This window comes from Pogoniulus pusillus, chromosome 32 (assembly GCF_015220805.1).
Source record: "Pogoniulus pusillus isolate bPogPus1 chromosome 32, bPogPus1.pri, whole genome shotgun sequence".
NCBI classification, from domain to species: Eukaryota; Metazoa; Chordata; class Aves; order Piciformes; family Lybiidae; genus Pogoniulus; species Pogoniulus pusillus.
In genome coordinates this window covers 5,675,371-5,696,421 of record NC_087295.1, presented here as the reverse complement: position 1 = coordinate 5,696,421, position 21,051 = coordinate 5,675,371, and the positions used below count along the sequence as shown (strand labels likewise).

General features: G+C 47.2%; 1 protein-coding gene across 4 annotated transcripts; it reads left to right on the top strand.

Annotated features, from left to right (window-relative positions):
- Window positions 1–416: 416 nt before the first annotated feature.
- On the top strand, window positions 417–19,407 carry PPP1R17 (protein phosphatase 1 regulatory subunit 17). Of its 4 annotated transcripts, none has more exons than XM_064169725.1 (6): window positions 417–1,674; window positions 4,148–4,230; window positions 9,527–9,630; window positions 11,956–12,108; window positions 13,521–13,682; window positions 18,091–19,407. In XM_064169725.1, exons 3-6 carry the CDS (start codon window positions 9,549–9,551, stop codon window positions 18,165–18,167), a joined length of 474 nt encoding a protein of 157 aa, XP_064025795.1. In that variant the 5' UTR covers window positions 417–1,674; window positions 4,148–4,230; window positions 9,527–9,548; the 3' UTR covers window positions 18,168–19,407. The 4 variants fall into 4 exon arrangements, with proteins under 4 accessions (XP_064025795.1, XP_064025794.1, XP_064025792.1 ...); XM_064169724.1 differs by having other exon boundaries at window positions 4,148–4,267; window positions 9,524–9,630; XM_064169722.1 differs by having other exon boundaries at window positions 420–1,674; window positions 9,524–9,630.
- Window positions 19,408–21,051: the final 1,644 nt, after the last annotated feature.

The window sequence follows — 21,051 nt, the reverse complement described above, 5'->3', positions numbered from 1 at the left end:
TTTTTCCCTTTCCCTTTTCTTCTCACTTGTCATCTTGCAAAAAAAAATTGTCTTACACTTTACTCAGCAGCCTCTGCTCCTCTCTCTCTTTCCTTTCCTTTCTTCTCTCCTTTTTCTCACTCTCTTCTCTCCTCTCTCTCTGGTTTCTTTCTTCTCTCCTCTCTCTCTGGTTTCTTTCTTCTCTCCTCTCTCTCTCTCTCTCTCTCTGGTTTCTTTCTTCTCTCCTCTCTCTCTCTCTCTCTGGTTTCTTTCTTCTCTCCTCTCTCTCTCTCTCTCTGGTTTCTTTCTTCTCTCCTCTCTCTCTCTCTCTCTGGTTTCTTTCTTCTCTCCTCTCTCTCTCTCTCTCTCTCTGGTTTCTTTCTTCTCTCCTCTCTCTCTCTCTCTCTCTCTCTCTCTCTGGTTTCTTTCTTTTCAGTTTAAGCATTTGATGCACTTGCTTTTCAAAATGAGTCTCTAAGACAGCCAAACACACACAACCAACAGCTCTCTGTGAGGCAGTGGATGTGCTTGTCTCTCCCAGACACAGATGGGGGAAGTTCACAGGGCTTCCAGGTGATGCCTTTGGCACGTTTAACGTGCTTAGCACTTGGCAGAAGCCTATCTGAAACGCAGGGCATCTGAGGGTGCTGCACGGTTTACAGGGCTGCCAATTAACCCTTGCTGGTCAGTCCCATTCAATATGTTATTTACAAAAGAAAGCTCGACTGACTTAAACTCTGCCGTGCATGCTGGTGCTGTGAAATTGCAGACACGGAGCAGGGCAGGGGGGGAGGAGAAACCCACAACTGTGAGCAGTCAGAGTTTTAAAGGGCGTTTTAATGAAAGGGCCCCGGCTCCAGGGTTTGTGTAAATGAGCGCTGAGAGGGGCAGCTCGCATTCCCACCACCGAGCAGGGTGTTCCTCCCAGAGCTTTTCCAACGTCAGGCGTGTTTGTGTGTTTTGCCCTCAGTTGAAATAACAGCTCCATCGAGAAGTCATGGGCTAAAATAGGAGAGACTGGTCTCTACTGGCACTCAGCTGGCAGCCACAGAAGACTCCCTGCCTGGCCCCATAAATACCATGCTTGTGTAACTAGTTGCGGCCAGATGCATACACAAGCACTGCAGTCACCGCTGACCCTCAGCCCCGGAGGCGGCATCCATCGGGTTCAGTGCTTACGGTGCTGCTCCTAGCCACGTGCCCTGCCTCCTTGCTCCACTTTTATCCCCGGCTCTCCCCTGGGTCCCAGGCGGCATCAGCCTCGCTCCCTCCCCTTGCCGTTTTCTTTGCGCCTCTTGGCACAGCGGCTGCAGTTCCAGCTCGCCTTGGGGCTCTGTGCAGAGCCTCGAATCCTGCCCAGCTCCTCAGAGAGCGGCACAGTCTGCGCCCCTCGGTCACCCGGCGGGGAAGATGCCTTCGCCTTGAAACGCTGCGGTACCCTCATCCTGTCCGCCGCTCCTTCGGCTTCAACAATCGTGGAAGAGGAAGCGGACGCGATTCCAAGCCGCTGGTGGGGCAGGGAAGCGGTGATGCTCTGCCCCAGCCCCCTCGGAGGACGCCTGAGCGCGGCGTTGCCATAGCGACGGTTCCGCTGGTCCCTAGATAAGGCAGGCGGGAGCAGCCCCCCGCGGCCCCGGCACCGAGAGGTCCCGCTCCAGCGAGCCCTGCCACCAACCGCACCCTCCGCACCGCTTCGTGAGTACTTGGTCCTTCACCTACAGCCCTCCCCCCGGCTGGATGTTCCCCCTTTTCCTCCTGTTCCCCCTTTTCCTCCTGTTCCCCCTTTTCCTCCTGTTCCCCCTTTTCCTCCTGTTCCCCCTTTTCCTCCTGTTCCCCCTTTTCCTCCTGTTCCCCCTTTTCCTCCTGTTCCCCCCTCGTTTCCCTCATTCTTGTTATTTCCCCCCCCCCATTTTATTTTTTCTTTCCTTTAGCAGTCACCTCCAGCAAGGTAAATCTGTGATGGAGAAAGAGAAGTTCAGGGAAAACCTTTTTGTCCTTCACAAATCCCTGAAGAATAGGTGATAGCCTATTTCTTCTCCCAAATGCCAAGCGGTAGGTCAAGAGGAAATGGCCTCAAGTTGCACCAGGAAAAGTTAGGTCGGAGAGTGGGAGAATTTTCTTCAGCAAAAACGTCAAGCATTGGAACAGGCTGTCCTGGAAAGTGGCCAAGTTATCACACCTGGGGGGATTTAAAAGACGTGTAGCTGAGGTTTAGTGCTGATTTGGTAGTGTTGGGTTAACAGACTTGATGATCTTAAAGGTCTTTCCCGACCAAACCAATTGTGATTCTGTTCTATGAAACCACAGCTGTCACCACTGGGATTCCCACTCTGCCTGCAGCAGGGTGGGGATGGTTCCATGAGGAGAAAACTGGAGTGCAGCTGCGCTGAGTCTGGGATGCATAGATGGGGTCATGTGGAGGAGAGCTGCTTTAGAGACAAATGCTTCAGCTAAGTTCAACTGCTGAGATAGTTCACAAGCTGACAAAAGAAGCCAGCAGGACCTCTTAGCCCACTACCAAATGCTGGCACATGCAATGGTTAGTTTGTACCTCAAGGAAACAGTTAGGAAAGACTTTGCTTTGGTTATAATTATTGTCTTCAAAGACAAACACTTGTGACCAGAACCTGTGCAACTGTCTCTTACTTTTTCTTCCATCAAACAAAGTTTAACTGTTGGTAGTGTTATTTCTTTCACTAGTTTGTGGGAGGTAGTGGGAGTCACTCCACAGCCAAGCCAAGGGTTTTAACCCCTCCCTGCACCCTGGAGCTTGCTGTCTGTGAGAGGAAACAGCTCTGCAACCACATAATGATGAGTAGCAAAAGGTTTGGGGTGGAGGGAGGCAGCTGGGTCAGGCTTTCAGCACCTAAGTGTTTCCTAAGAAGTTTTAAAGCTTCTTTAGGCATATAAAACTCAACCTGACAAAAGTGCCTGGAGAGATCAGACAAAAGAACTGAAGAAGAAACCCAGTGCAGTAGTAGGAGGTTGTCTTCTGTGTCTGGGATGATGTCACTCCAAGAGGAATAATGTTAGACATAAAGTAAAACTTGTAATTAAAGGTTTGGAATGCAAAGCAGGGACATGCAGACTTACTGTTACCTGTTGAGGTGCTGGAAGGTGTCCAGAGAAGGGCGACGGAGCTGGTGAAAGGCCTGGAACACAAACCCTGGTAGGAGAGGCTGAGGGAGCTGGGGGGGTGCAGCCTGCAGCAGAGGAGGCTCAGGGCAGACCTCATTGCTGTCTACAACTGCCTGAAGGGAGGCTGTAGCCAGGTGGGGGTTGGTCTCTTCTGCCAGGCAACAGCAACAGAACAAAGGGACACAGTCTCAAGTTGTGCCAGGGGAGGTCTAGGCTGGATGTTAGGAGGAAGTTGTTGTCAGAGAGAGTGATTGGCATTGGAATGGGCTGCCCAGGGAGGTGGTGGAGTAGCTGTGCCTAGAGGTGTTGAAGCAAAGCCTGGCTGAGGCATTTAGTGCCATGGCCTAGATGACTGGATAGGGCTGGGTGCTAGGTCAGACTGGATGATGTTGGAGGTCTCTTCCAATCTGGTTGATGCTATGATTCTATATGAGGACATCTGTTTTCTGCTCTGCCTGCAGCAGATAGGCTGCCTTGCTTCAGTTAACAACACTTCCCAGGAAGCAGCTGTAGTGGGGCTAGGGTAACCTTGCTATGGGTGAAGGTGCTGTTTGCTGGTAAAGGAGCTCAAACTGCCTGCTGAGAGCAGGTGGCAGGAGCCTTGCTCCCAGTGCCAAGTGCACCACTGGCAACAATGTTAGTTCCTGCCTTGTTTGAGTTGGAAGCAGCCTTTTGAGGTCATCTAGTCTAACCTCCATACAGAGGATCATAAAATCAACCAGGCAGGAAGAGACCTCCAAGCTCATCCAGTACAATCTAGCACCCAGCCCCATACAATCAACTACACCATGGCACTAAGTGTCTCATCCAGGCTTTTCTTGAGAGCAGGGACATCCTCAACTAGACCAGGTTGTCCCAAGTTTCCAGTGACAAGGATTCTACCACCACTCTGGGAACACTATGCCAGTATTTTATCACCCTGACCTTCCTTCTGTCTAGTCTAAATCTCCCTCTTTTAGTTCAAAACAATCACCACTTGCCCTGTTGCAACAGGCCCTGCTCAAAATCCTGTCTCTCTCTTTTTTTCCAGGCCTCCTCTACGTCCTGAAAGGCTGCAACAAGGTCTCCTCAGATCCAGGGTGAACTATCCCAGCCCTCTCAGCCTCTCTACAAGTAAGAGGAACTTTAATTTATCAAAGTATTTTTATAAGTAAGTAGAGCAAATCCCATTGAATGCTAAATGCTTCTGCAAGGAGCAAATGCACAACTGTGTAAGCAAAGCTGGAGCTTGTCTCAAGCTTCAGGGATTTTAAGGTGTCCCTATCAGCTCTGTCTTCTCCCAGAAAAGACCTGAGGTGAGTCCTTTGGGGCACATAGATCTGCAGGGGGTACCAAAGACTCAGGCTAAATGATTATTGAATCCTAATTCACAAGGAAAAAAAGAATCTCTGTGCATTTGAGGAAGTGTTTCCTGCTGAGTGTGATTTAGAGCTCCACTGTAACATTTACACACAGGGTGAATGTGGACCACTATGTCAAGAGCTATAACAGAGTGAAATAGAAACCCTGACACCATAGTCCATCTTGTAGCCAGCAAGTATTCCCTACTGTGGTGCCTGACATGATACAAATCCTGCTAGCAGTGTGCCCAGGTGACAGAGAAAGCCAATGGCATCCTGGCTGGGGTTAGAAATGCTGTGTCCAGCAGTAGGGAGGTGATTGTCCCCTTTGCACTCTGCTTTGGTGAGGCCACACTTTGAGTGTTGTGTTCAGTTTTGGGCACCTCATTACAAGAGGGATGTGGAGGTGCTGAAGGAAGTGCAGAAGAGGGCAACAAAGCTGGGGAGGGCCTGGAGAATAAATCTGATGAGAAGTGACTGAGGGAGTTTGGGATAGGTAGTGTGAAAAAGAGGAGGCTGAGGGGACATCTCATTGCTGTCTACAGCTACCTGAAAGGACATTGTGGAGAGGCTGCTGCTGGTCTCTTCTCCCAGGTAAATAGTGATAGAACAAGAGGGAATGGCCTCCAGCTGCAACCAGACACTAGGAACCTTTTATTTTTCAAGGAAAGAGTGTTCAGGCATTGGAATGGGCTGCCCAGGGAGGTGCTCGTGTCGCTAACACTGGATATGTTTAAAAGTCATTTGGGGGTGGTGCTTGAAGATACAGATTAGGGTGAACCTCGTAGGGCTCTTGGTTGGACTTGGTGATCCTGAGGGTCTTTTCCAAGCTGGATGATTCTGTGAAAAGAGCTTCACTTAGCACAGAAAAATCTGAGAGCAAGCTTCCATCTGTAAAGGTCTCTTAATGACTTGAAGCAGTCCCCCCAGCAGCCCTCCTTCCCAGGCAATGCACTACTGCAGCATCTCTTCCTCTAGAGTCAGGAATTGATTTTAGTGGTTTGGGAAAGCACCGTTACAGTGCCCACATACATCACCTTGCCTTTACATACATCACCTTGCCTTTGACCCAGAGTGCTCTGTGTAGCTTCAGGGTGCAGCAGCACATGGAATCACAGAATGTCAGGGGCAGGAAAGGACCTTGAAAGCTCATCTGGTCCAACTCACCTGCCAGAGCAGGATCACCTGGAGCAGGTCACTCAGGAACACATCCAGGTGGGTTTTGAATATCTCCAGGGAGGGAGACTCCACAACCCCCTCAGGCAGCCTGTTCCAGTGTTCTGTCAACCTTACAGTGAGAATTCCTCCTTATGTGTAGATGAAACCTCCTATGCCTCACAGGTCGTTCACGCCTAGGTTCACTCATCATGTGCAGTGTATATGCACCCAAGGTACCAAAACTCATGATACATGTGGGTGATGTTCTCTTTTTAGTCTTTTGGCCCAGTGTGGAATCTGGAAGCCCATTTGTAAGCAAGGCACTGTCAGCTGCAAGGCAAGCTCTTAAAAAAGCAAAGCAAAACATAAAAGAGAGGTGTCAGAAGCTGGGTTGCCAAACCATGTTTTAAAGCACTGAAGACATCACAGGCATAGCCACCTGTGGCTAGGAAAATGTGAAGACAGATCTAAGAGATTAATTTTACAATAGTAGTTGCATTAAGAAAGATAATGAAGTTTCTCATCATCCTCATGTCCCAATCCTACTCTGAGTCTCTTTGCAAAGCTTGATGTTTTTTCTTTATGAGCTCAAATCTCTCAATGAAACAACTTAGGGAAAGCAAACCACAGTAATTCATATTTTTTACAGGACATTTCCAGTCAATATAACTTACTACTAATTTTACATTTAAATGATACTATCCTCAGTTGGTTTTTTTTCCCTTCTCCTTAATAGCTTTTTAAAAGGGTCCTTAGTAGCTGAAATAGTTTTCAGTAAACTAATTGATACCTCCTCAACAGAATACCCTTCAGAAAAGAACATCTCCCCTTACAGTTGGAACCTTGAGCCAGTATGCCCCCAGCTAATCAAATGGCACTGAAGTGAAAAACAAAACCACACCAGAAAACAAAACAAAAAACACACTCAAAAAAAACCCCACCCACAACTCCCTCACATCACAAAATGCAGTGGGAGCCTTTCATATGGCCAGATGATAAGATTTTGGGTTAAACAAAATTATAACTGCTTCATTTGAAGCTGCAGCTGGACCTTATTTATACAGTGGGGATAAATGCAGTCACCATGCCCTGTTCTCAATGAGTTCTTTATTCAGGGTCTTCCCAAGTGGAAGATTTTACAGGTTGGTTTCTTTTTTTCCTGTGAAAGCAAATGAAGCCTCCAGGCAGTGTAATCCTTTAGCAGAGATGTGAGGCTGGACTGGGACAGTCCAGCAGAGAACAGCTGGAGCTGGAACCCTTTATCCAGACCTGACTCAATAAGGCAGTTAGGAATTTGTGAAATGTTACAAACCTGTGCAAATTTTGGATGTTGAAGTGCTATAGGATTTAATGCCATCTTGTAGTGGGTAGGGAACTTCCTCCCCCACCCCCCAGTTAAAATTTCCCAGACCAGCTCAGATGGATTGGGAGTAAGATAAAGTTCTCTTTGCAGCAAAGCTAAATTGATAAGTGTATATAGAATCAGTCAGGGTTGGAAGGGACCACAAGGATCAGCCAGTTCCAACCCCCCTGCTGTGCCTAGGGACACCCTACCCTACATCAGGCTGCCCACAGCCTCATCCAGCCTGGCCTTAAACACCTCCAGGGATGAAGTCTCAACTACCTCCCTGCAACCCATTCCAGGCTCTCACCACTCTCATGCTGAACAAATTTCTCCTCACATCCAGGCTGAATCTCCTCACCTCCAGCTTTGCTCCATTCCCCCTAGTCCTGTCACTCCCTGATAGCCTAAAAAGTCCCTCCCTAGCTTTTTTGTAGGTCCCCTTCAGATACTGGAAGGCCACAAGAAGGCCACCTGGGAGCCTCCTCTGCTCCTATACACACAATGTTTACCTCTCTTTACAATTATATACAGTTTATAGGAACTATAGGAACCCAAACTTCCCCTGTGGACAAAGAAAGCCCAGAAGGGGCCCAACACCACCCTCTCTCTGCCCCAGACAGAAAAGCAAAGCTGATGTGTTAACTGCTCAGCCAGGGTCAGTGGAAGAGAGTAGAGAGAGAAGCCAAGGGAGAAGTGCCCCAGAGCAAAGAGAATTGGTTATGCTTTAGCTTTTTAATCCCTTTTTAGCAAACCAATGACTGATATAGACTTTATCATTATTTTCTTCTTTTACACCCAGGGATCTGATTTCTCCCATCAGAATGTCCCAGCCAGCCTAAAGCTAGCACATACATGTCCCTTATGAGTCAACGCTCCTGCTCTTTGCTACTGTCCACCAGCGTTGCTTCCCTTGGAAGTTGCTGTGCTTCAGGCCGTGGTTTTCCATGCCCTGAAGAATTAGCTCAGTGCACCATTATGAGTGTGACCTTTCCTATTTTTGTCTGCAAATATTTATGTGGCTGGATTTTCCTTGGGGACTGAGTGCTTGCTACAGAGATGCAAGTTTAGATGCTGAAGCGAGGTTAACTCCCCTACTCTTGTGTTAATCACTGCACTGGACTGAGAAATAACAAAAGCAACTTCTTTACTTCCAGCAAGATCACAGTATCAGTATCACAGTATCATCAGGGTTGGAAGAGACCTCACAGATCATCAAGTCCAACCCTTTACCACAGAGCTCAAGGCTAGACCATGGCACCAAGTGCCATGTCCAACCTTGCCTTGAACTGCCCCAGGGACGGCGACTCCACCACCTCCCCGGGCAGCCCATTCAAAACAAACTCCCCCAGTGCAGGCTCCTGTTTTCCTGTACTCCTTGTCACGGGTGATAGGATAGGGCTGGGTGATATGTTGGACTGGGTGATCTTGGAGGCCTCTTCCAACCTGGTTGATTCTATGTTTTGTCTCAGACTGCCTCTTCTTTCACCTTTCTCTTTTACCTTTTCTTCTCCACCCTTCCTTTCTTCCATTTTTTCCTAATTGCTCCTGCCTTTCTTCTACTCTCCATGTTATCTCCTGGGGTTTTCGTTTTCCTCATTGTCTTCCTGCTCCTTACAAGGAAGTCAGAGTCTACTTCTATTATGCAAGAACAGAGAGCAGAGGTTGTGAACAAGAGGCCACCACAGCTGTTGATGGCTGAAGGGTGATGCTCAGATCACACTTTCAGGTTGAGAGTGGGTTTTTTTTCCCCTTTTAATATTGCTCTGTCATTCTGACAGGTGTCTGCTAGGAGACCATAGAAATGATCAGCAGTAAATAGTATGCTCTTGTGAAGGCAGCTGGGGTGACAAGCACAGAGTCAAATCTCAGCCTGGGGGAGCTCAAATAGAAGCCTGGGTGCCAGCATCCCGTCTAATTGTGAGTAAAGGGGGAGAAAATAGCCAACCCAGCAATCCAGTGTGACCTATAGAGCACAGGTGCTCAGAAAGCTTTGTGAAACAGGTTCCCATGCTCTTATCAAGGTGATGAATGAGTCTGCTTCACTCTGGCTTTGGGGTCTGGCCATCTCTCCCAGGCAATGCTCACACCTGGGTCTTCAGGAGTACCCAAGCTGTTGTGTAAGACTAAGCAGCATTTGTAACTCCAGGTAGGTGGTATGATGCACCAAGTATCTTAGTTTACAGACGACAAAAAAAAATGAACCAGAAACTCAGACCAAACCATTCCATTTCCTAGCATTTACTTTCTGCACGTGTTAGCATTTTCAGTAGAACCCAATTTCGTGTTCTTCTGGAGAGCCAGCAGGTCTCCCATGCTAGTCTGGGTTGCCTACAGCAAGGTAGGAGGAAAACCAGGCCATTGTGTGCACAGGACAGGCTGTGAATAAATCTGTCTCCTAGCACAGATGAGCAAAATCAGGCCAGCAGACTGCATGACAGAGAGCAGCTGGAAGATGAGAACTCCTGATCTGGCTGGCAAGTGAATATCTAAGACTGCTAGGTCTGGTTCGTGTCATGATGCTGATGGTTTGGGTGTTTTTTAACTTGTTTTTGTGTGTGTGTAGTAGCTTTGAAGTGAAGGCCATTTCAATGATGTCAACAGAATGTGTTCAGCCCCTGGATATCCCAGAAGACAGATTGGACAAGCGAGACTCCCGCTGTAGCCATTTAGGTAAGCCTTACTGGGTAATGTCATCACAGTAATTAGAGAGGTGTTGCCTTTGTGTCCTTAGCTCAGTGTCCCTTTCCCCCCCTCCAGAAACACAACTGAGCCCACATGAAATCCGATAGATTCCACCTTCTGCTGACAGTGCCAATGCCAGATGGAAAGGCAAAGAGCTGAAGCTCTGGAGTAGCTAATTGAAGAGGAGGAAGGAAATAGTCATTGTTCTTTTCCCTGGTAGAAAAAGTAGGCACTTCTTCATTCATGCCACATTAAACTGAAAGCTGGGGTTTAGCTCAGCCTTCCCTGAGCACATTTTCCATATTCCATTTCAGGAGAAGATTTCAAGCACCCCCTTTGCCTTCACTGGGGCAGCTTTCTCAACACTTTTTCTCCTCCATCATCAATCTGTTTCCACTTTTGAACCTATTTCACATGGAACTTTGGCACTGAGACTACCAGAGGCATCGTTGCTCCACCACACTGCTAAAGAGCAGACTTCATACTTGATAGGTGTAGGGGGTTTGCATATTCTGCTTTGGTCTATTACTCTATTCTTGCCTTGCAAATCTGCCATGAAGATTTAGCAACCCCAGAAACAGAGATCTGTTTGCTCATTGTTCCCTTTGCAATGACAATAGCGAAGCAAACTCAATTTACTTGATGTCATATGAAGTGCCTCACTGCTGGCAAGCACCCTTTTGTCAACTCTGGCTTGTAAGGGAGGTACCACAGCTCTGCCACATGGCACTGCTAGCCACAGGGCACCACTTTTACAACCACTGCAATACCAAACAGAGCTGTTCCATACAATTACTTAAGCATAGCAAGAGTCCCATTCTGCAACTGGGAGACTGAGGTAGCAGAAGCTGTGGCTGGGTAGGTTTGGACTAAATATTAGGAAATAAAAAAATCCCAGATTGAGTGTTCAGGCATTGGAATGAGCTGCCTAAGGAGGTGATTGAGTCACCAGCCTGGATGTGTTTAAAGGTGTTTTGGCTGTGGTGCTTGGGGATCTGGTTTAGAATCACAGAATCAACCAGGTTGGAAGAGACCTCCAAGATCAGCCAGGCCAACCTAGCACCTAGCTCTGTCCAATCAACTAGATCATGGCACTAAGTGCCCCATCCAGGCTTTGCTTCAACACCTCCAGGCACAGAGACTCCTCCACCTCCCTGGGCAGCCCATTCCAATGCCAATCACTCTCTCTGCCAGCAACTTTCTCCTAACATCCAGCCTAGACCTGCCCTGGCACAACTTGAGACTGTGTCCCCTTGTTCTGTTGCTGGTTGCCTGGCAGAAGAGACCAACCCCACCTGGCTACAAGCTCCTTCTGGGTAGTTGTAGACAGCAATGAGGTCACCCCTGACAGTCCTCTTCCCCAGGCTTAGGGTAACCCTTGTAGAGTAGGATTATTGGTTGGCCCTGGTGATCCTGAGGGGCTTTTTCAACCTGAATGTTTCTGTGATTGAGAACAAGCTCATCAGGACTGTGCAGGAACCCTGTGAGGGCTAGAAAAGGACTCCACATCCTCTAGGGACTTCACCCAGAGCTCATCCTTCCTGCCTCTGCCCACAGCTGCCTCAAATAGTGTGAGAGAGCCTGGAGCAAATTCCTGCTGCGCCCACGTTTGCAGTCAGGGGTTGGGTAGGGGTATAAGACACCCAGCTTGAAGCCAAACAAGCAGTTCTGAAGTAACAAAAGCTCTGTTTCATGTGATGATACTAACAACAGGCTACAGTCAATATTTGCACAATTCCTTGCAGAAAAGCCATGCTGGCCACCTGAGCACAGCTTCTCCTAAGGGAAAACCAAAGACTGAGTGGAGTGTTCTGTAAATGAAAGCATGTACCACCTGCTCAGTGGCTCTGAGTGAAAGGAGCAATACACCCTCTGGCTCTACCAACACCTCGACCTGACCCCACACACAGCAATCTCCTTCACAAAACTGCCCTTGTAACTCTTGAAGACACAGCCCGTAGGTCATGCTGGATGAAAAAGGGTTGGCCACAGGAGCTCCACACACAACGGTGCAGCCTCCCCTCTGCTATGCAGCACACAGCTCTCTGCCTTCTGCCCCATCTCTACAACCTACAACTCAAAAGGTCCACCTAAGTCATTAGTTTCCCATGCAGTATGGCACAGAAGCCTCTTGTGCTGACTTTCTGCTTAAGAAATGTTTCTCCACAGGCATTTTAATTTACTTGGATGAAAGGAGTATTATTAATGCTCTTCTTTTCACCATCTGCTTTATTATTTCTCCTCAGTTTCAATTTCTATTAATCTTCTCTTTCTTTAAAACACTTTCTTTATTATTTTTTACCCTCCTCACAGAAGATCTTTCAGAGCAGCTGATTAAGAGCTGTGACCTAAAAAAGAAACCAAGGAAAGGTAAAGCCATCCCAGCTTCCCAAAACACTGAACAAGAGCAAAAGAAGCCAAGGAGAAAAGACACACCGGCTTGGCACACCCCACCACCTCTAACAGGTGAGCAGTACATCTCCTGGCCTTGGAGTGCCAGTTCCTCTGAGGGTTCTAAACCTGGGCAAAGGCCCAGAGACCCTTTGTTTGCTTATGTCCTTTGGATTGTGAGCAAGAATGATGCTTATGCCATGTGCAGCACCTGAGAATGCAAACAGAGGGGCTGACTTGTCTCAAAGTCATTCCCTGATAGTATTCTCACTGGATCTGGGTGAATGGCTGTGTGCTCTGGAAAACATCCTCCCTTGGAGTTCATAGGCTTGCTGTCCTTGCATGATAAAGGTTGTGTGATGTCTAGCTGCTGAGCCTTGCTACATAACCCAATTCAATCTGGGCCAAAGTCAAAAGGGATCCGGTTCAGACCCTGCACTTCCTTGTGAAACTCACACCTAGTGCTGAAGGAGAGGCTGAATGGGGACAAGGCTGGCAGGAGACCAGAGCAGCACACAGGCTGGCTGCAGGTTGCTCCTCTTGGACATTGTGGGGTTCTTGTGCAGACTCTGGCAGAGTTGGCATTTCAGGAGGCCAGAAACCACTGCAGCAACAAAGGGGCTCCTTGTAGAATGCTCTCTGCTGCTATGCACCTACAGAGCTCTGAAGTTCAAGAGCCAAATGCCACCAACCTGGGGATGGAAAGAATGAGAATGAGACTGCCACTGAAACCTGATGGTCTTCCAAGATCAGCAGTGGGAATAAATATTTGTCACTTCTCTTGGCTAACAAGCACGCCTTGTCGTGCTCTCAAGAGAGAGAGCTCTGTTCTTGTGTCAACTGCATTAAGTTGTTCTTCCTATGCTGCACATACACCCAGAGAGGAATTGGCCATTAGCTGCTTGCACAGTCCCCTGTGTCCCTGTGACAATTCACCAAGTTAAAATCGAGCAGCTTGGCTTCTCCAGTATTTACAGTACAGGTACTAAACCTGACTCCTCAGCTTTCCCATGCATCCAGCCCTCAGCAATTCTCTCTTAGGGAAGAGTGGCTCAGAGGCTGGAGGGGGCTGTGTTGTGTGCCTGCAGTAGCCATGTCATGTTCACTACTTAGAACAGGCCACTTCTGTGTGGTACTATTGCTCCCAAGCAAAGCTTTGAGCATCCATGCAATTAAGCTACTTTGGTAAGATGTTTAAGCTTCTGGAGTAGAAGATTTGACTCCTCTTTACCAGGATTTCTGCCTGGCTGCAGTTGGAGGACAACCAGAAGCCAGCTGGCCTGATTGCATTGCTGTCTGTAGTTTATGGGATATAACTGAGCTGGAGGACATACAAACCATTGCAAAACATCAAGAGCAAGTGCACCATGCAGAGCGGATCCTGTAGCCTTACTTCAGAGTAGTCACGGAGAAAGTTACACAGGCACAAAGTTCTTTGATGGGAACAAGGCTGAAGTGTTATTTTCTGTGTGTTTTCTTGCCTGCAGGCATACTTTCAGACTTCTCTGACAGCCTGCTGAAGAGGTATGGCATCACAGAGAAGCCCCAGAGAGAGAGAGTGAGCCCAGGCCCCCAGATGGCTGACACGGAGCAGAAAAAGCCCAGGAGAAAAGATACGCCTGCAATACACATCCCACCCTTGCTAATAGGTAAGAAACTTGGGTGAAGGTGCCCTAGAGGTCTGCTTGGGAGGAGGCTGGAAGGAAATTGCTCTGTCCAGTGTACTTAGCAAATCCTGCTGTAATTGACCTATTAGGCTCATGGAAAGTCTTTCCTATGTTCTCTGCCCATGCTCTGGGGACAGAAAAGAAAGAGAGTAACAAAAGATATTAGGACACTTGATTCTCTCTCTCTCATGATCATTGTGTTGTGAGAAGCCAATCACTGCCCTGCTTTTCAAACCTGAGCATGTAAGATTTCTTAGGCCACCAGCACTAGCATGGTTCACACTGCCTCAAATGAGCGCAGAAAAGCTGTTCTGCGTGACCTCCTCTTGAGTCCACACTTGCTGACATGCACTAAGGAAACCACACTGTGATTAACTTTTCATTAACAGTGCCTTAAAGATAGTTCCATGCTTGTGGCATTATTTACAGTGCAGCAGCCAATTTATTTGTTGAGGAAATGGCCTCAAGTTGTACCAGGGCAGCTGCTGCCATTCCTTGCAAATATCTTCACCAGATCCTGTATTTGGGATCTGTTTTCCAGTGGTTGATCTCCTGTGGGAGACTGTGCCTGGATCAGGGACAAAGCAGCTTAGTTGTTTGCATGCCTGCATTTCACTTTCACCCTTCTCTCAGGATGCACATTTCTTCTTCAGGATAGACACCAACATAGAGCCTTCTGATGGCTGAAATTTGCTGGCTCCACGACTCGTTATGACAAAGTGACTCACTGTGGCTGAAGGCTGGTCCAATATTTACTGCTTGTTTACTTTCAGGGTTATCCCATCAGGTAGCAGACAGAGCACAAACAAACTGAGCTCTTGCCAAACTGCTGTGCAAAATAGAACCTGAATTACAGACTTGGAGACCTGAGAAGCCCCATCAGGGCTGCATGCTCCAAATAAATACAGCCAGACCTTTCTGTCCCTGTCTCCCTGATACTGGTGATGTTGCAGCAAGCTCAGTGCATCCCCTGTGACCTGCTAATGAGGATTGTTCCCGTTTCTAACATTGCCCCTTCAGATCCTTCTCAAACACCACTTTCATAGGCCAACCAAAAAAACAAACTCCATTTAATTGTCTGTAGTAGCAGAGCTTAATTACTAGATTATCTTTTTAAGCAGCTGCCCACACAAACAGATTTTGTTGTCAGTGTAGATAAAAAAATGGCAGCTGTGTTATCACTCTCCATTTTGACCAGCTGCTTATGAGCACTTGAGGATGGTCCCTCTCCTGTGCAGGTGGCCATGGAGATTTTCTATCACAACTAAGTCAAACAGCCCATAGAAAGTGATGAAAATCAGTGTATCCATCAGACAGCACCTTGATCCAAGTGAGAAGCAGAACCAGTTTTACACCTTTGCAAACACCCAGTCCAGATGGGAAATTCAGGCACAGAAAGGGAGCTGCTAAATTAGGATCTAAGCATTTACCCCTGGAAGGAGAAGAATCCATGGTTACCTGTTATCTTCAGAAGACTAAGGTAATCAGCCTTTAGCCATCTAATGCAGCTAAACCTTGGCATCACAAAGTTCTCCCCTACAAGTGTTCAGCCTTCAAGCTCCTACTGAAGTGCTGCAAATAATAGTGTGCCGTGTGTGCAAATGAACCATGTGGCCAGCTCCCCTTCAGTCAGCCAACACCTTGCTCTTCAGTAAGACATTAGACCAGAAGACAAGATACAGTCACAATTTTAATGGGCATTTTTTCCCCCTTGAACTTGAGAGTAAATGATTTATATCTCATCCAATGCCTATGCTCAGCTCTGGGACATCCAATTGCCTGCCATCCCCACTTAGCAATGTAGTCAATTAACTGAAGTATCTCTGAGAGCTCTTCAGGCCTGTGGATTTGAGCAAGAATGCAAATATGGGAGCCTGCTTCCTGAAATGTGGTTGCTTAGGGTTTCTTCAGCAGATCAGAGATAACTGGCAAACCCACAGTTTGAAACCTTCAGTCACTCTCATGCCCATGTAAACTAAAAGTTTAGGATGCCATCACCTCCTCAATGGAAATCTTGGAGTGATGCAGGAGAAGCACAGCAGTTTAATGTTATCTCCCCCCTTCCCTGTGCACAGATGTGTCTGCAGCACCCCCGTACTCTCCCATCCTATGCCCTGGAGTTGTCCACAGGCAGTCAACTGGTTCTTTGGTTTATAAAGCAGGAGGAGTGTGTTAGAGCTAGGTGGCATCAGGCAAATGTTTGATTTAAAGCAACTGCTTCTTTAGCCTATGTTTGAGCTCCCTAATAGGGGCTCTCATACATTTCTGAGCCTTTGAGGTCCTAGTGATCAGCTGAAGGTTGCAAATAGTTGGCAGTTCTGTTAGGAAGACCTGACTTTGTTGTACTTCTATTCTGCTTTCTTTAGTTTAATCCCTTGGCAGATATTAACAGAACAAGCTACCAATCCTTGACACAGAGCCACAGGATGAGCTGCACTTCATAATACACACAGCTGGAAAAACAGAGGCAGGGAGGTAAAGTGATTTACTGGGACAGCAAACAGAGACAGTCTGACTTACAAACGTTCCCCAAAAGTCCAACACCCTGCTCACTCACTCCTTTCAACCCAGAATTTCCAACCTGCATTCAGTTAAGCTCTCTTTGTCCACAAGTGATCAGTGGCATCACAGCAAAGAAAAGTAAAACCCTGTCCCCATGTTACAGAGAGAACTTCCATTGGTATCCTCTTTCCACTGCTTTGCATTGAAAGGCTGATTTTAAAGCATTAGGTGGTCCATGGTCTAGAAAGCTAACAACCTGCAGCTTTAGGCTACATCCTTCCCTGAGCTCTGAATCCTAAACTCTACTGGAAACCTTTGGAGTTCACCAATCACCAAAGGGGTTCATTGATAATGATGCTTCATCTTGTGGGAGGTGTCTGCCACCAGAATTTCATAAACATCCTTTTCCTTCATCACTTCATAATTTAGAAGAGTGGACGTGGGCACCGAGTACAGCACAGCTTTATTTACTGTGCATTCCTGACCTCTTATTTCGGAGTTTATCCAAGGAACAGGTTAGCTTCCTAACCTTAGGTTAGGGAATGGATCAAATGAGCCATTGTAGCTTCACATTTCAAGCATATTTTACTGAGGCTTCCTCATTCCTCAAGCTCTCCATGAAGAAAGACACTAACAAAATCACCACCCCACCACTCCTCCTTTAAAAAAAAAGCCACAACCCAAACCTTAAAGCCTCCAGGGAAAAAAATAATGTCTGCTTTTGCCTAGTTGTCTATATGAATAGAAGTCTGGTTGGGGGACAGTTACATCCATCTCCAAAAAGGGCATAACTCCTCATAGTTAGCAAGGGTGGCTACGCAGCTGCCTCTTGAACAAATGAAGTCATTTGTGTTTCAAATTAATGCCTTCTGTTGTATCTCGTGGTGCTGCTGCAACCAGCTAGCTCACAAGAACTGCGTGTAGGTGAAGCAGGAGTTCACACTGATGAAGGGTAGTGTGGGCTAATGCTTTTCATTAATTCACCACCTCTTGAAAAGACTCAAAAGTTGAAGAAAATCTTCCTGTGTGGTATTGCTCTATTTTCAGACTTCATCAGGACTGAAAGCCTCCTCTGTGAGAGGGCTTTTGGTGCAGAAAGAAGCAAAACAGGTTGGTTTGACAGCATAACTCAGCTGGTTAGCACAGATGGAGAGCAAACACTAGGAGACCAAATTAGAGAGAGATTCCATTGGTCTCAACACAATGGTAACCCTCATCCTGTTTTCAGACTATGCTAACCTCCACACCAAGGAACATGAGGATAAAATGTGCCCCACAAGCCACTTGCTTTTGCTGAGAACAGGCAAAAGCAACACGATCTGTTCAAATGGGGATCCAGAGCATTTTCTGTCTATTGCACTGCCTTCTTTTCACTCAACACCTAACGAAGGCAGCGGGTACAGGAATTTTGGTATCACATAAGAGCCTCCAGGAGGAATTACTGGTTTGAGTATGAGAAAAAGAAAGAGCAAGAAAGAGTGAGAAAGTAAGAAAGAGAGGAAGGGAGGGGGGGGAGAGATGGGAGGGAAGGAGGAAGGAAGGGGAAGAGTCAAAGGGAGAAGATGAGAAAGAAGAGGAAAGGGACAGGGAAATTAATCCACAAGCAGAATCTGTTTTCAGATTGATCTTAATTTGGTTGCTGCTGTAATGTTGTAAGCTCTATAATGTTGTAAGCTCTATAATTTCACTGGGGATGGCACTTGGCATGTGGGGGTACAAACTTTTGTCTCTTTTGGCATCTGCATTTGCAAAATCTAATTCATATTGCTGTGTAGATATAGAAAACTGTATTGGGATTGAGAAACTAGGACTGGGAAGTTCTTTTTATCTTGATATTTTATAAATCAACTTCTTTCCCTCTCTCTCTTTGGTTATTCTGTTTTTTAAGGCACTAAGCTGCTTACAGAAGAAAAGCAAACAGTGATTATGGAAGAAGAAAAGGAAGGAGACACAATCCCCAGCTAAGATCGCAGTGATATTTTCACTAAGGCAGTGTAAATAATTCTGGGTCATTCAAAGTGGCAGCAAACAGGAAAATTTTCAAGCATGCACTTGAATTCAATTTATCTTCAAGTGCTTATCTGCATCTCATGAAATCCCAACAAGCATCCTAGGAGATGAGGACATATAAACAAAAGCAGCTTCCCAGGATTGTTGTCACAGAGGAATTAATCTCAGATCTAGTTTTGGGCTAGTGTGGGTATAAGGGTTAAGAGAAAGGACACCACCAACTCGCTGTGTCTGGTACTAAATACCAGAGCAATTGGTAGCACAACTGAGAATTCAAATTGCGCTTTCCCCTGACAATTCACATCATTTCTCCATCTTTCCTCTGCTGGAATAACACTGATGCCAGAGAAAATTCCCAGGTGCAGAACTGCTGGAGAAGGTGGGAGGGCAGAAACCAACTCTACAGTCCCTGAAAGGTAAAGCCACCTCTTCTTCTGCCTCTATCTGCTCATCACATGTGTTTGTGAGCAGAAGAAGGGAGATTCACCCTAGAATGGAAACTTCCAGCTCACGGCTGTCAGCTTTGGCACATCAAAGGATGGAAGGCAGCGCTCTCCCAAGAGCCACACGTGCGAAGAGCAATGCCTGCCTGTTACAGCAGTGTGGACTACTGAACTTTTTTTCTTGCAAAGGTTTTATTCCCAGGCTGGTGGATAGTAGGATCCTTTCACTTCGTTTTGGTTTTTTGATATCTGGGTTGTCAGGAGGGGCTGTAAAGATTAAAAGTCAGTCTGTGAGAGTAGAACATGAAGAGGAATAGTATTGCCCATCAGCACACACATAGTGCAAGGTGGACTAGCAACACACTTCTTCTTAGGTACGATTCAATTAGAAACTGTTATCACAGCCAGCTACAGCCCCAGCAGCTGTACAGGGATGAGTAGTTGTAGAACATTACACAAACTAGAAAGGGGTAGTTTTGTGCTTACTTTAACAGCTCTGTACACTAGCCAGAGCCTTCCTCTTCGTTGGACCCATAGCAACCACAGCAGAGAGAATTACTACATTTAATATCACTAGTCCAAACAGTTAAAGGTTTAACACCATTAGGCAGGCAGCTGAGGAACACACTAGCTTGGACTTCACTTGCCACAGTGATTGACCCAGCATATATCATGTAGTCCATTTGCAGCTATCCAGCTTCAAGATGTAATCAACAAGCTTACAATAAAAAGTGAAGTATTTGCGTGTACAAGATGTCAGATGTCTTACTGATGGGCTGATTTTCCTTTCATAGGCGGGATTTCCTTTGCGTACGCGGATATGGGCGCGCCGTTGCAAACCTTTGCGTACGCGGGTTTCTTTCTTTGCGTACGCGGATATAGGCATCTTGTTGCAAACCTTTGCGTACGCGGGTTTCTTTCTTTGCGTACGCGGGTTTCTTTCTTTGCGTACGCGGGTTTCTTTGCGTACGCGGATATAGGCGTCTTGTTGCGAACCTTTGCGTACGCGGATATTTGCGTACGCGGGTTTCTTTCTTTGCGTACGCGGATATAGGCGTCTTGTTGCGAACCTTTGCGTACGCGGGTTTCGTTCTTTGCGTACGCGGGTTTCTTTGCGTACGCGGGTTTCTTTGCGTACGCGGGTTTCTTTGCGTACGCGGATATAGGCGTCTTGTTGCGAACCTTTGCGTACGCGGGTTTCGCTCTTTGCGTACGCGGAAATTTGCGTACGCGGGTTTCTTTGCGTACGCGGATATAGGCGTCTTGTTGCGAACCTTTGCGTACGCGGGTTTCGTTCTTTGCGTACGCGGATATTTGCGTACGCGGGTTTCTTTGCGTACGCGGATATAGGCGTCTTGTTGCAAACCTTTGCGTACGCGGATATTTGCGTACGCGGGTTTCTTTCTTTGCGTACGCGGATATAGGCGTCTTGTTGCGAACCTCTGCGTACGCGGGTTTCGTTCTTTGCGTACGCGGGTTTCTTTGCGTACGCGGGTTTCTTTGCGTACGCGGGTTTCTTTGCGTACGCGGATATAGGCGTCTTGTTGCGAACCTTTGCGTACGCGGGTTTCGTTCTTTGCGTACGCGGAAATTTGCGTACGCGGGTTTCTTTGCGTACGCGGATATAGGCGTCTTGTTGCGAACCTTTGCGTACGCGGGTTTCGCTCTTTGCGTACGCGGAAATTTGCGTACGCGGGTTTCTTTGCGTACGCGGATATAGGCGTCTTGTTGCGAACCTTTGCGTACGCGGGTTTCGCTCTTTGCGTACGCGGAAATTTGCGTACGCGGGTTTCTTTGCGTACGCGGATATAGGCGTCTTGTTGCGAACCTTTGCGTACGCGGATATTTGCGTACGCGGGTTTCTTTCTTTGCGTACGCGGATATAGGTGTCTTGTTGCGAACCTCTGCGTACGCGGGTTTCTTTGCGTACGCGGGTTTCTTTGCGTACGCGGGTTTCTTTGCGTACGCGGGTTTCTTTGCGTACGCGGATATAGGCGTCTTGTTGCGAACCTTTGCGTACGCGGGTTTCTTTGCGTACGCGGGTTTATGTCTTTGCGTACGCGGATATTTGCGTACGCGGGTTTCTTTGCGTACGCGGATATTTGCGTACGCGGGTTTATGTCTTTGCGTACGCGGATATTTGCGTACGCGGGTTTCTTTGCGTACGCGGATATTTGCGTACGCGGGTTTATGTCTTTGCGTACGCGGATATTTGCGTACGCGGGTTTATGTCTTTGCGTACGCGGATATTTGCGTACGCGGGTTTATGTCTTTGCGTATGCAGGTTTTCCACCACTGGTTTGATTTTATGTATTATGTTTAGTCTGGAGACGTGAATGTTTGATGTGTTCTTATCAATGTGTACAAATGCCTGATGCAAAGGGGCGGACAAGAGG

Excerpts from the sequence above, each read along its gene's own strand:
- PPP1R17 (XM_064169725.1), top strand. The coding sequence starts at position 9,549 with ATGATGTCAACAGAATGTGTTCAGCCCCTGGATATCCCAGAAGACAGA. Across the intron at positions 9,631-11,955 it reads CTCCCGCTGTAGCCATTTAG|AAGATCTTTCAGAGCAGCTG; the intron begins GTAAGCCTTACT and ends CCCTCCTCACAG. Across the intron at positions 12,109-13,520 it reads CACCCCACCACCTCTAACAG|GCATACTTTCAGACTTCTCT; the intron begins GTGAGCAGTACA and ends TCTTGCCTGCAG.